The 13,731-nt window shown below is 33.7% G+C and overlaps 1 protein-coding gene across 11 annotated transcripts in view; it reads right to left on the bottom strand.

Annotated features, from left to right (window-relative positions):
* Positions 1 to 13,731, bottom strand: part of N4BP2L2 (NEDD4 binding protein 2 like 2) — an 83,165-nt gene that overhangs the window by 55,322 nt on the left and 14,112 nt on the right. For 2 of the 11 annotated variants that reach the window (XM_036251175.1, XM_036251176.1), the window contains 2 exons: positions 13,089 to 13,177; positions 9,408 to 9,525 (listed from right to left, as the gene is read on the bottom strand). In XM_036251175.1, the coding sequence (XP_036107068.1) occupies positions 9,517 to 9,525; positions 13,089 to 13,177 (98 nt within the window). In that variant the 3' untranslated portion in view covers positions 9,408 to 9,516. Of the gene's footprint in view, positions 1 to 3,525; positions 3,600 to 3,652; positions 4,138 to 4,979; positions 5,318 to 7,438; positions 7,893 to 8,880; positions 9,526 to 12,621; positions 12,699 to 13,088; positions 13,178 to 13,731 lie in introns of those variants that run through there. The other 9 variants (XM_036251169.1, XM_036251171.1, XM_036251170.1 and 6 more) reach the window with 9 other exon arrangements.

Raw genomic sequence — 13,731 nt, 5'->3', positions numbered from 1 at the left:
GAGGGATATCTGTAATACTTTCAACAACAAAAATTTTTTTATAGAGAGATTTAAGCATTTTTGTTTTTAAATTTTTTATTGAATTTATTGGGGTGAGATCAAATGTACAATTCTATAATACATCATCTGTATATTATGTATTTACCACCCAAAGACAAGTCTACTTCCATCATCATTTTTATTCCCTCTCTACTCTCTTTGATCTCCTTCCCCACTCCCTTTTCCCCCTGGTACTCACCATACCGTTCTTTTACTTTTTGCTTAATCCCTTCACCTTTTCCACCAAGCTCCCAATCCCCCACCCCTCTGACAGCTGTCAGTCTATTCTCTGTTATCTATGGATTTATTATTTTTTTTGTTTATTTTGCTCATTAGATTCCTTCCACATATAAGTGAAATCATACGGTTAAGCACTTGATTTTTTTTAAAAGTTACCCTTGGGATCAGTTCTTCGGCAAAAGGGTTCTGAAAAATGATGGACTTTTGTCCTGAGCAGTTTGCTTAGTGGTTAGAGCGTCAGCCAGCAGACCAGAGTGTCCCAGGTTCGGTTCCCACTAAGGGCACGTACCGCTTGCAGTTTGTCCCCACCCTGGAATCATGTGGGTGGCAACCACTCGATGTGTCTCTCTCACATCAATGTTTCTCTCTCTCTCTCCCCTCTGGCTCTATCTCAAGATAAATGCAAAAATGTCCTCAGGTGAGGATTTTAAAAAAAAAATTGTCTTTTGTTGGACCACCTTAAGATTCGAATAAATACCTAAAGTATTTAAGTATTTTTCTCAGACTGTCTGAGAAGTCTTCTACAAAGTGTTTAAAAATAAGAGAGAAAATCTCTAATGACCCTAAAAGAAATAATCATAAGCCTCAAGGTTGCTTTCCCTATTTGTATTCTATAATTTAATATCCTGATCATAAATCACAAATCTAAAGACTACTAGTGAGGTTCAAAATCTTTAACAAAACAACTGGTGGTATTAGATACAGCCACCAACTAAATGATGAAACTTCCTTTCTGCTGCTCTGGATATTCTCTCCCCTAGCAAGTATCAAACACAACTAATTCACCTTCCATCTCTACATTTCCTAAAAAACTGCCCTATAAAGTTGCTCTTCTTAGATCGTGTCCTTAATATAAAAAGGTTGCCCTGGCCGGTTTGGCTCAGCGGTTGGAGCATCGGCCTGCGGTCAAGAGAGACCTAGGTTTGGTTCCCGCTTAAGGGCACGTACCTTGGTTGCAGTTTGTCCCCAGCCCTGGTTGGTCGTGGGGGTGGCAGCCACTCGATGTGTCCCTTTCACGTCGATGTTTCTCTCTCTCTGTTCCTCTCTCTTCCTCCCACTCTATCTGAACAAAAAGTGAAAAAAATGTCCTCAGGTGAGGATAAAAAATAATAATAAAAATAAAAAGGTTGATTGTTTCAGTGATTTGGACAAATATTCAAATTTATTGACTCTTATTAAAGAAAAATCTCCAGCCCTGGCTCAGCAGTTTGGGCGTCGGCCTGCGGACCAAAGAATCGTGGGTTTGATTCCGGTCAAGGGCATGTAACTTGGTTGTGGTTCAGTCCCTGGCCCTGGTCAGGGTCATGTGAAAGGCAAGCAATTGATGTCTCTCTCACACTGATGTTTCTCCCTCCCTGCCTCCCTCTCCCTCCCACTCAGAAAAATATCCTCGGGTGAAGATTGAAAAAAAAAAAGGGACAGAACTCTAAAAAACACAGTAGTGACCAAGGAAGACGACTCTGCTTCCATGCACCTAGAGTGCAAGATAATCTTTCTTAATATCATGGTTCTATTTCTTTTTTATCCTCACCTGAGGACATTTTTTCCATTTTTTGTTCAGACAGAGTGAGAGGGAGGGAGGGAGGTGGGGGGAGAGGGGGTGGGGAGAAACACTGATGTGAAAGGACACACCGAGTGGCCGCCACCCGCATGACCAAACCAGGGCTCTATTCGTCTTTAAACAGCAAAGGGAGGACAGTGAAGGAGAAATACCACTTTTGACCACTTTCTAGCCTTAATTTATTTCCTGTCTTTCCCCATAATTATATTTTTCCCTTCACTTAAAAAAAATTTTTTTCCCCTTCATTGATTTTAGGGACAGGGAGAGGAAGAGGGAGAGGGGGAGAAGGGAGGAGAGAGAGAGAGAGAGAGAGAGAGAGAGAGAGAGAAACATTGATGAGAGAACATTGACTGGCTGCCTCCTGCATGTGCCCCCTGGGGATTTGGCCCACAACCTGGGCATGTGCCTTGACCAGGAACTGAATCAGTGACCTCTTGGTGAATGGGCTGACGCTCAACCACTGAGCCACATCGGCTGGACTGCCTCACTTTTAAATTCAAAACATCTTGCCCAGTCCTCCCATATTTCCTGTAAATACTTCAATTTACTTATAACTGAAATAACTGTTTTAACCACATCTTTGCTACAGGTAGGTACACTGTAGTATCCATTGACCTCAGTCACGCAATACACTGCTTTCTAGTTTCCTGAACTGTTAACTACCTTAATTTATTTGTGAAACCAATGCTGTTTCTTTTTTCATGACGTCTTCCTTATTCTAACAAAAACTCCATCTCTGATTTCACATTTAGAAACAAAGAATATAACAAACTACTCTTAAGAAATTAAGAAAAATAGCCCTGGCTGGTTTGGCTCAGAGGTTAGAGCGTTGGCCTACAGACCAGAGAGTCCTGGGTTTGGTTCCTGCTAAGGGTACGTGCCTAGGTTGCGGCTCATCCCTGGCTGGGGTTGTGTGGGTGGCAACCAGTCCATGTTTCTCTCTCTTTCTCCTGCTCTATCTGAAGATAAATGCAAAAAGTGTACTCGGGTAAGGATTAAAAAGAAAAAGAAAAAAAGAAATTAAGAAAAATAAGATCCAGTCCATCTAATTTCAAAGTTATCCAGAAAATAGTAAGGCAAATATGCAACAGTAAGAATTCTTCATCTGTAAAGATTTGTCCTGTAAAGCCTAATTAATTCAATATGTTATTTATACGACAAACTTAACTGGTTCCTTACTGTTCTTAAATTTGGGAAATTAAACAACATAAACAAAGGCAAAAGCTCTCGCTCCTTCATAAATTGAGAAAATGGATTTATTTCCATGACATCTACTACTAGTACACTTAATAAGTGGACATTTAAAAACCATTAAGACCACTTACAAATAGTTTTGATCTATATTAGGAAAAATGGCCTCAAAGCTAATCAGGAAAACAGTGTATGTAATTTAACAGTCCATTTATTGAATACCACACATAATAAATGCTAATTAAAATAAAAAAATATTAAAATATTTTATATATTTATAAACAGATTTTAAACATTAAATCCCAACAGCATATGTAAAAATTAAATAGAAAAGATACTGAAACATGATTATCAATTATGTCAATGTATATTTTTGTAGAAAACACTTAAATATTAAATTGTATAAATGTCTCTATTTTAATCTTGACTTTTAAAAACAGCATTATAAATGGCCACTTACAGCTTCACTCAACATCACTGATAAATCAACATACCTTCTAACTCTATAAATCAAAGGTAAAGATGCACTCAACTCCGTTGGAATTTCTTTTCTACCTTGGAAAAAAAACTAAATAAAAAAAAAAGATCACTATGTACTTTAAAAGATAAAACTGGATATAATGAAGAATATGTGTGACAGATTTGAATCAGTTTCATTTCTCCTTGTTGGATAAATTGCTTTAACCTTTGTAAGTTTTTATTTCCTCTTTATAAAAACCTTATAGAATGTTATGAAAAATTAGAGACTGTAAGAATCACATTTAAAATAGCACCTAGCACTGACAAGCATTAAATGGCAGCTACCTAAAAGAATATTATTAAATTAAGACTTGCAGCTAATTAACTTCTTCCTATTGATTATTGTAGCAACAATGCAGAATCTAAATACCCACCTGTAGAAGTTTAACTCAAAATAGCTATCCGTTTTCCTTCAAAATCATTCAGTTCGTTAAGAAGGGTAGATTGGAGAATCATGACATAATAACAGTGAATTTCCAAATACTAATTATCAACTAGTCTATATCATCATGATGCTTAAGTATTGGAAAATAATTTTTTTTCTTCAAATCCATACATCCAAATACTACGCCATGTTTATGGAATTCCTAACAAATGAGTAACACATTATTGATAGGCTGTGGTCTATAAGTTTGACACAGTTAAAAAGGTTCACAAGAAATAATAAGTTCAGCAGAACATAGGAGGGAGAAAAAGTTACCTCCATTTTGTCAGTCACTTACCACCCCATCATCGCCGTTAAAAATGTTATAAGGTTACATAAAGGTTGGATGAGCAGAGACTGAATAGAGGAAAAAGAAAATATGTACAGAAAAAGACTAGGAAAGAAACGATTTCAAATATCATTAAGAAAGACAAAAAAGAGACCTGGCCAGTTTGGCTCAGCAGTTAGAGCGTTGGCCTTCGGTCCAGAGAGACCTGGGTTCGGTTCCCTCTAAAGGCACATACCTTGGTTGCAGTTTGTCCCCGGCCCTGGTTGGGTCGTGTGGGTGGCAACCACTTGATGTGTTTCTTTCACGGTGATGTTTCTCTCTCTCTCTCTCTCTCTCCCTCCTACTCTATCTGAACAAAATATGGAAAAATGTCCTCGGGTGAGGATTAAAAAAAAAAAGACAAAAAAGAAAAACAAAAAGAAATTAAGAGGAAGAACCCACAATCCCTTCCTAAATCAAATTTTCTCTCATTTGGTTATTCTAAAAAACCCAGAGTTCAGAATTACAATAGAAGAGACAATAACAAAGTTGTACAATTACAATTACTAGTTGTAGATGAACTAATAACCCCAAGCATAGTAAAACTTTAATTTTTATATGTCCTATCTGAGAACACAGTTAAAACCGCAAAACAAGGAAATAATCCAAATAAAGTGTATTTCAATGAACTCTACTAACTTGAACACAGTTTTAATTATAAATGAATAAATTATTCTTACTTTTTTTCCTTAGTTACTAATAAAGTTGGGAAGCAAAAGCCCAACAGCTCATCAAAAGCTAGCAATCTTCCCATTAGTTTACAAAAAGTTGTTAAATTAGAAAAAACAACAACATGGAAATATTAACAACTGGACAACACTCTTAGACAAAGTCTTTAGTTACTCACCAAAGTAGGCATAATGCTTGTGTCTAGTTCTAAGATTAGGAGACAGGCTATGGCCGTGTCCATGCAAAATAAAATAATCTATTTTATTTACTCTTAAATTAAAGACTGCTTATTTTGGAGTTACTGGATTCTACAATGGAAAGTATCTAATTACTTGCATTATCACACCTGCAATATGACAGAAAATAAAATCTGTAACGGGGAAAGGAAAAAGATAATTTCTAATTTAAATGACTAAAACAGACTTAAATGTATCAAAAAATCTAAATTTTCCAAAACTTTCTTAGCTTTGAGAGTAACTATTTACTCCTGAGGATCTCTTTCCAAAGAGTTACTTGTGCTGCTCTTTCCCTTTTTGTGTGCACAATTTGACAATGACAATACATTATGAATTTCCATAGGAAATATATTCAAAATTAACACATGAATTCTATTACAAAAATTATACCATTCAATGTAGTCAAAAGACAGTGAGTGTAAATTATAACCATTGTATTACAAATTCTCTGACCTTAGTTGCAAAAATTAAAATTATAAACTTTTCAAGATTTGCACTGAATTTACAAACCATGCAAAAGTGAAAATGTTTTAGACTTGAAACACTTGGCAATTTGAATCAACTGAACTGAATTAACTTGTTTTGAAAAGTTAAAAAAAAAAAAGGAATAAAAAAGACACAATATAATCACTAATTCCTCTTTCAGAATCTATTTCAACAAATTTAATATCGTTTCTTACCATCCTAAGGACACTTTTAAGGAGAAAATCTAGTATACATACAAAGACCAATTGGTTTAATAGTATCACAATTTTAAAAACATAAATTGAGATGCTAATCTTATTTAATTGGTAAGGAGGAAAAAACCATCACAAAACATACTTCATTAATTCCTTAATCTAATCACTCATTTACCTATAAATTCACAATTACAGCTAACAATTATAATGGAAAAATGTTACTTATAAATTGTATCCCATAAAACTTAACTCTAAAAGCCACTAATTCAATCTATTCTTTCTGCAGCCTCCAAATATTTTAAATGATCACTGTGACAAAACCAAGTAATACTTTTTTATGATTCTAGACTAAGACTCTTTATGTATAGGGGTTGCAGATGTTTTAACAAAATCACACATTAAGAAACTTCATCCCTAATAACTGAATTTTCAGTTACTGCATTCATGTTTGAATACTACATAAAACTGCAATAAAGGCTAGCAAACCCACCTGGTCAAGCACTAATACATAAACAACCACATTTCTTCAATATTTTTGACAGAGACCACCACCAATTTCTTTATAAATACTTACAAAACCAGACTCAGAAAATAAGACATTTCTGCAATAACAAAAACTCAAATTTGGTCAAAACAAATATTTTATATCCTTTGAAATTATGAGCTCTTCAAAATTTATATATAAAACTGGAAAATTCCATAATCTGTATCAACTAGACAAAAGATAAGCAAACTTTAAATTCATAAATCCACTCTATCATTTCAACAATATAATACAACCCAATCTTTTGTAAACAATCTTATTTTTAAAAACATAAAATATTAAAAAGCTATCATGTTCTTTTAGAAAGGTGAATACTGAAAATAAAGATTATCTATTTAAAAAGCAGTACCCAAAATTCAACTTAATTACAACACAAGTATTTTTACTATAGGATTATGACATATAGATAATTATAAATTTGCTTATCCAAAAAGAAAAAGTGATTTTTACACTAAGCCTATGAAAAAACAACTTAATCTTACTGAACCAAACTAGAAGCTGTATTGTGTGCAAATAAAGTGTATTTCATCTTAAACATGGTGGATAAAGTTCAGTTACTTTGTGATGGAGACCAACTCAGGATGGGAGGTAGCAGCTGAGGGGCTATGACATTAAGAATATTACCTTTCTAAAAAAATTTTAATTGATAAAATTTCATCTTTTTATAGATTTTTAAACTCAAGCAATGACTTTTTAATAGTGATTTGGGCATCTTTTATTGCATATTTATTCCTTATTGTTACTGCTCAAAAAATAAAATTAGCCAGAATTCTTGGGGGAAGCATCAGTTTTTGTCTTACAAAAACCCCTGGAAAGTCTTTCAGAATGGAAACTTCCCTGCCTCAAAAAGCATTTATAATTTTTTAAAATATCAGTAATTAGCCCAGCTGGTGTGGCTCAGTGGATTGAGCATCGTCCCATGGACTGAGAGGTTCCAGTGTGATTTGCAGTCAGGGCACATGCCCGGGTTTTGGGTTTGATCCCTTGTCGGGGGGTGTGCAGGAGGCAGCCAAATCGATGTTTCTATCTCTCCCTTCCTCTCTCTCTCTATAAAATCAAATAAAAACATATTTGAAAAAAAAGTCAGTAATTAAATAATGATCTCTGAATAATTATTTAGTACTCAGAGGTACTAGGAGTTGAATCTGTAATAAAATCTGGAAATTTAGACTTACTATCTAACACAAACATTTCTCCTCATAATTTATATCTTCCAAAGGCAATTCTCTACTTCCTTAAAATAAATGTGGTAATTAAGAGTCTATTATTCAAAAACTATAAATATATAGTACTATTTATTACTCCCAAAGTTTTATAAAGACAGAGGTTGAAGGACACACAGTATATATGTAACAACTGTTTCACCTGTCCCAAAATGAAATCCTTCAGTACTATTTTAAAAATGTGCTACTTTACATAATAAAATACTGGGAAACACGAGTCCAAATACCAAGTATTATTCTGAAACAAAAGAATATATGAAAATAGTAGATAAAGAAAATGTATGTATAGATATATTTACATTTACACACAAAACATGAGTTAGCATATTTCTACTACATTATATTTAGTTAGGATGAACAAATCCATACAAACACACATATGTGTTAAACAAGAAAAAACAAGGTAATACCCACTCAAGTGTAAATAGCATTGAATAGTACAATGGAAATTATATTCATGTCTCACTAAAGGTAATTATGTAATAAAGACCTTGCTGAGAACACTGCATTTAGTTTTGAGTTCTGCAACTTAATATTACTTAAAAAGTAATATAAAGATATGGAAGAACATTTAAAGTTGAAAAGAACAGCAAAAAGTTTTAGAACAACATATAATGAAAGATTACAGATTCAAGATGGGCTGGTTTAGGAGAAAAAAAGTTTATAGGCCATGAAATATTAGCATGCAAAACATAAAGGATCATAATGGTTATTTTTTTCAATAGCATGTAATTGAGAGTTTTTTCCCCTAAAAGAGTAAACAAAAGCAAAGATTAGGATGAATTACAAGAGCTCTGAATAAATTTCATCTGTCTTTAAATTTTAAGTGAAGAAACACAATCTAACAAAGAAAACTATCCAGTGAGACATATGGTTGGCTCTACAAAAAAATTAAAACCAAGAGAAATAAAATATCCTACAGGACTAATCTTATAATTAATGCTAGAAACTATCCAATATTGTTTTTATATTAGAATTTTACTGTGCTAAATACAAAAAAGTGATACATATCAGACTAGCCTGAGGAAGTTTCCTAATTATATAGTGATACCCCTATTTGTCCATTCCAGAAGCAGACAGGGAGAGAGAGAAAGGGATGGCTTAAGAAGGGTAATAAATCTGTATATATTATATTATAAATATGTACATTATGGAGAAAATTCCCCAGGTGACTCATACACCTACTGTATGGCATTTGATGAAGAATTCTGTTTTAACTAAGTGATATGCTAATTGTAGCTTGGAAATATTTTTGTGACACAGATGAACTTGTCTACAACAAGTATTACTTGTATATTTAAGGTACTTAAGAAAAAATACTAAAGTTTTATAAAAAGTTAGTTTTCAGTATGAACTATAAACCTGTTCAACACTATCTACAAAACAGATAAAATTAGTTTAAAATTCAATTACAGAAAACATTCTAGTTTTTAACCACTCAGGTGTCTTCATAATAACCAAAGGTATTACAAAAGATTATAAAAACATTTAAAGTACAATTTTACGTAATTTTTATTTACACTTTAGAATTTAGCCATCTGCTGGGAACATACCCTATGAGGCAATGTAGTCTTTTTAAAAATTTATTTAAAACCATTTAAACTTCAAGAAAGGCTCACTAATTTTTTTCAAAGGCAAGCAACAAATGTGTTAGCTGAAAATAGCCACCTTAATGACTATATGTGATATAGACTTGATTGTGTGAGTCTAGAGAGCCTTCCCACCTCTGTCTCTCCTCTGAAGGAGGAAGTCTTTGTGTGCTTTTGTGCACTGGTTCCACTGAATTCATTACAATAGAGATGGACATTTGATATTCATAACGATCCAACATCTGAGCGATCTTCTTTCGAGACACACCATGTTTATTCCTCCTAACAAAAAAGAAAAGGATTTTAATTCTTTTGAAAGAACTTACAGACTTAGAGAGTATGTTGTTTTAGAGAAAGAGTACAGACTCTAAATTATATTTTGCAAATAAATATTAGAGATTACATCTCATTTACTAACATTTTATACCAAAAATCAGAGCAAAATGTTATCTGAGTATATCTTCCTTACACAGTAATAACTACTGATTCATTGAACCACTGTGTTTATCTCCCTTCTTTTTTAAATAACAAAATCAAAGATTATGTCAGTTTTGAGAATTATAGAATTGAGTGAACTTGTAGGAATTACAAAAATCAGTATCAAATATTTAACGCTTTTAAAAACTTATTTTAGAACACATTCTATTGCATTTAAAAAACATTATCAACACAAAATATTAGAGATACAATTTGAATATATCTCACAAACATTATGAAGTGAAAGAAACTGAACATATAAATACATACTATGTAATTCTATTTATATCAAGTTTGAAAAAAAAACAAAATTAAATTATGGTGTTATAGCAAAAGATGTTTTAGGGGGAAAAAAGGATATTTAAAAGAAAAACAAGGAAGTCATTACCAAGTAATCATTACTGGGAAAAGTTCTCATGACATGGGTAATAGTTAAATGAGTATCTGTCTTATAAGCAATTTGTTAAGCTGTATGTTTGTATTTTATGTACTTTTCTGTGACTTTACTTATGAAAACAAAAAGTGGTTTAAAAATTATTTTTGATCCTCAAAGAACTTTTTACAATTTATTTTACCCTTGTCATTTTCCGTAACTTGACCTGGACATGGTAAAACACACAGGAATATATTATACATTTAATGTTATAGTTCTAGATTTGATAATTCATTTTCCCCAGAAAAGGACACAGAAGAAACATTTACTTTTCAAAACTATTGATGCTTATGTTCAAGATAAAAAGAGAAAGCAAAAGAGAGAGAGAAGATAGAAGACCAAAAAAGAGATCGCAGGTTGAAAACTGGCAAGATAAGACTAACTCCACAAAATGCCAAATTTGATGGTTGATTCAATTCCATACAAAAAGCAATACTGGACATGAGTTAAATTGATTTTAGTTTGTAAAGTCAATTTACAGTAAGAATTATAATAAATTTCAACAGTCCCCCATATGTAAACAAAGTCTAATTGTATTTCATCAGTTTATTTGTTCATCATAACCCAAATATCGTTAGTATTTAAACTTCTGTCTCTTCTACCTGAGGTGCTATACATATAGAACAGATAAATAATACCAGATATTAGTAAATCTATCGGTTTATCTATTCACATATGAACACAATGCATACAAATCAGAAAGGGAAAGTAAAGTAACCAAAGAAATGAAAGACAAGGGGGAAAGAATTAGTTGGAAACCACACAGAATAACACTTTAAGCTGTTAAAAGGGCAAACTGAGATGGGAGAAATACAAATGGTTTAAAGAAAAAAAAAAGGTGGGGGGTGTGATGGTTGCACAACTCTCTGAACATACTGAAATCCACTGAACTGGACACTTTTTTTGTTGTTGTTAATCCTCATCCACGGATATTTTTTCCCACTGATTTTTTAGAGAGCAGACAGAATGCGGTAGGGGGAGAGGAAGGGAGGGATGGAGAAAAAGAGAGAGAGAAATATTAATGAGAGAGATGCATCATCGATTCATTGCTTCTTGCACCTGCCCAGACCGGGGTGGGAGATCAAAACTGCAACCTAGGTTATGTGCCTTTGACTGGTAATTGAACTCAAGACCATTCAGTGTGCAGGCCAACACTCTAACCACTGACCCACACCGGCCAGAGCGTCGGCCTGTGGTTCCCGCTAGGGGCTTGTGCCTCGGTTGCGGTTTGTCCCCGGCCCTGGTTGGGTTGTGCAGGTGGCAGCCACTGGATGTGTCCCTTTCACGTCAATGTTTTTCTCTCTCTCCCTCCCTCCCTCCCACTCTATCTGAACAAAATATGGGAAAATGTCCTCGGGTGAGGATAAAATAAATAAATAAAGTATGTGAATTAGCCCAGCCAATGTGGCTCAGTGGTTGATTGTTGACACATGCACCAGGAGGTCGCTGGTTGGATTCCCGGTTGGGACATGTGCCCACGTTGTGGGCCCAATCCCCAGTGGGGGCCAATTGATGTTCTCATCGTCTCTCTCCCTATCCCTTCCTCTCTCTTTAAAATCAATAAAAAATAAATATTAAATAAATAAATAAAGTATATGAGTCATATCTCAAAAAGCTGTTACCAAAAGGGGGGGAGGGTGAGTGAAAGTGAAGGAAAAAAAGTCATAGTTAGGAAAAACAGTGCTGTGAGGAGAAAGGGATATAAAGGTCAACACAAACAGAAGAGCAGAGTTAAAAGTAATAGAAATCCACAATCACTCACCACAAATTCCGAAACCTAAAATGCTCTGAAAACTCAGCTTTCTGTTGACTCATATGGCAGCAAAATCTAACCAAACCTGTGCTCATTTGGCAGCATGATCTACTCGATCTGACAACAGATTATGTAGAGTCTTTTCCATCTACTTAGACTACTTAGTCATGATTTGCCTCAGAAATAGTAAGATATTGGATTATGACGAGCTGTACAAACTCTTGCTAGGGGGTGTTTTGATTAGGTACATGCACTGTATTACCTTTCTAACATCCAAAACAAAATCTGAATTCCAAAACACAGTGATTCCAAGGACCTTGGTTACAGGATTATGGAGCAATAGTAGTAAAGATGGAAAAGAGGGAGCAAGATTTGAAAGCACCAGGTAAAAAAGTGATGAGACCTAAAATGGGAAGGTGATGAAGTTGGAAGGGATATGCAGAGAAGTGACCTTGCTAAAAACCAAAGGGAAAAGCCTCAATTTTTCCCGTAAGTACACTTAACAACAACAACAAAAATTAATATAATTTAACAAGCAAGGTGCCTCAAAAACAATGAATTAAAGTCAATGTTCCTCCTAACAGAAAGTAAGAAGTAATGGTCCCTAATCATAAGCAGCAAAGACATGACAAGCAAAGCTAGTAAAGACACTGAGCATGTAAAGGGGAAAAGAAAGAAAAAAGAAAAATATTCAAAATAAATTTGAGTGTCTTACTTTTCTAATTCTTCAGGATCAAATTTCCACCAAGTTTCAGGTTCATGAAACTCTACTCTGTATCCTTTTCCTATGGCCTACACAGAGGAAAGGAAGAAAACACAAACCCAGAGAATACTTCTTAAAGTAAAAAGAAGACAGACATAAATTTCATTTAGACAATACTTCTAAATTCGCTCCACCAAGAAAAACTTTACTTTTAAAATAACACGTTTTACAAAAAATTTAAGACCACTTAACTGGCTGTCAAATTCCAATTATTGTCCTCGAGTCCAGGCAAAACTAACAAGATAAGCATATTCCCTAATAAGCACCATCCCCACATTTTAAAAATTAAGTAAACATAACTCTTTAGAAAACAAGGACAATGTTTTAATAATAAAGATCAAAGTAACCAAAATTCCAGAATATTTTTTTAAAAACTGACAAGAATAAAATAAAAAAACTCCCTCATATCTCATATTTACCATTTCCACATACGGTTTCATTTCCCAAGCTTGTGTATTAGTGTTGTCTATTATAACTGGAGATCTCCCCTGATTGATAGCTTGTTTAGCTGAAATAAAAAATGAATTTAAAAAACCAAAGAACTATTAGGTTAAAATACACAAATAAAATTTAAACTTTCATTACTAAGAAATTTTCTGTATCTCTGTACTGAAAACCAAAGCTATACAATATCTTGAGTCAGTACCATGGAAAAAAAGGACTCCGCTAAATTAAAAGAGAATCAGGAGACATAACCACACGCCATGTGTCTTCTTCAGACCAATCCCGATTTTGACTAACTGTAAAGGACATTTTGGGGAAAACATTTTGTTGCACTTACAGGTAATGAAGAGTTTAGTCTTAGAGCTAACTTTCATTTATAAGAAATACAAGAATAAATTACATTTGAATATGGTCTGAGTATGAAAGAGGTAAACTTTTATTGACATGGAAAGATAAAGATTTGTTAACTGAAAATGGCAAGCTGCAATACAATATGTAAGTATGATCTTACTTTGGTCAAAAAGTAACAAGCTGAGAAAAGTTACTAAAATATCAAAAACAGTCATCTGTAGATGATGAGAATATTTGCCATTTTATGTGTACCTGTATTTTCCAGCG

Source organism: Molossus molossus, unplaced genomic scaffold, assembly GCF_014108415.1.
Source record: "Molossus molossus isolate mMolMol1 unplaced genomic scaffold, mMolMol1.p scaffold_m16_p_10, whole genome shotgun sequence".
Taxonomy (NCBI): Eukaryota; Metazoa; Chordata; class Mammalia; order Chiroptera; family Molossidae; genus Molossus; species Molossus molossus.
Note: the sequence above shows the minus strand (reverse complement) of the source record. Positions and strands in the feature narration are given on the sequence as shown.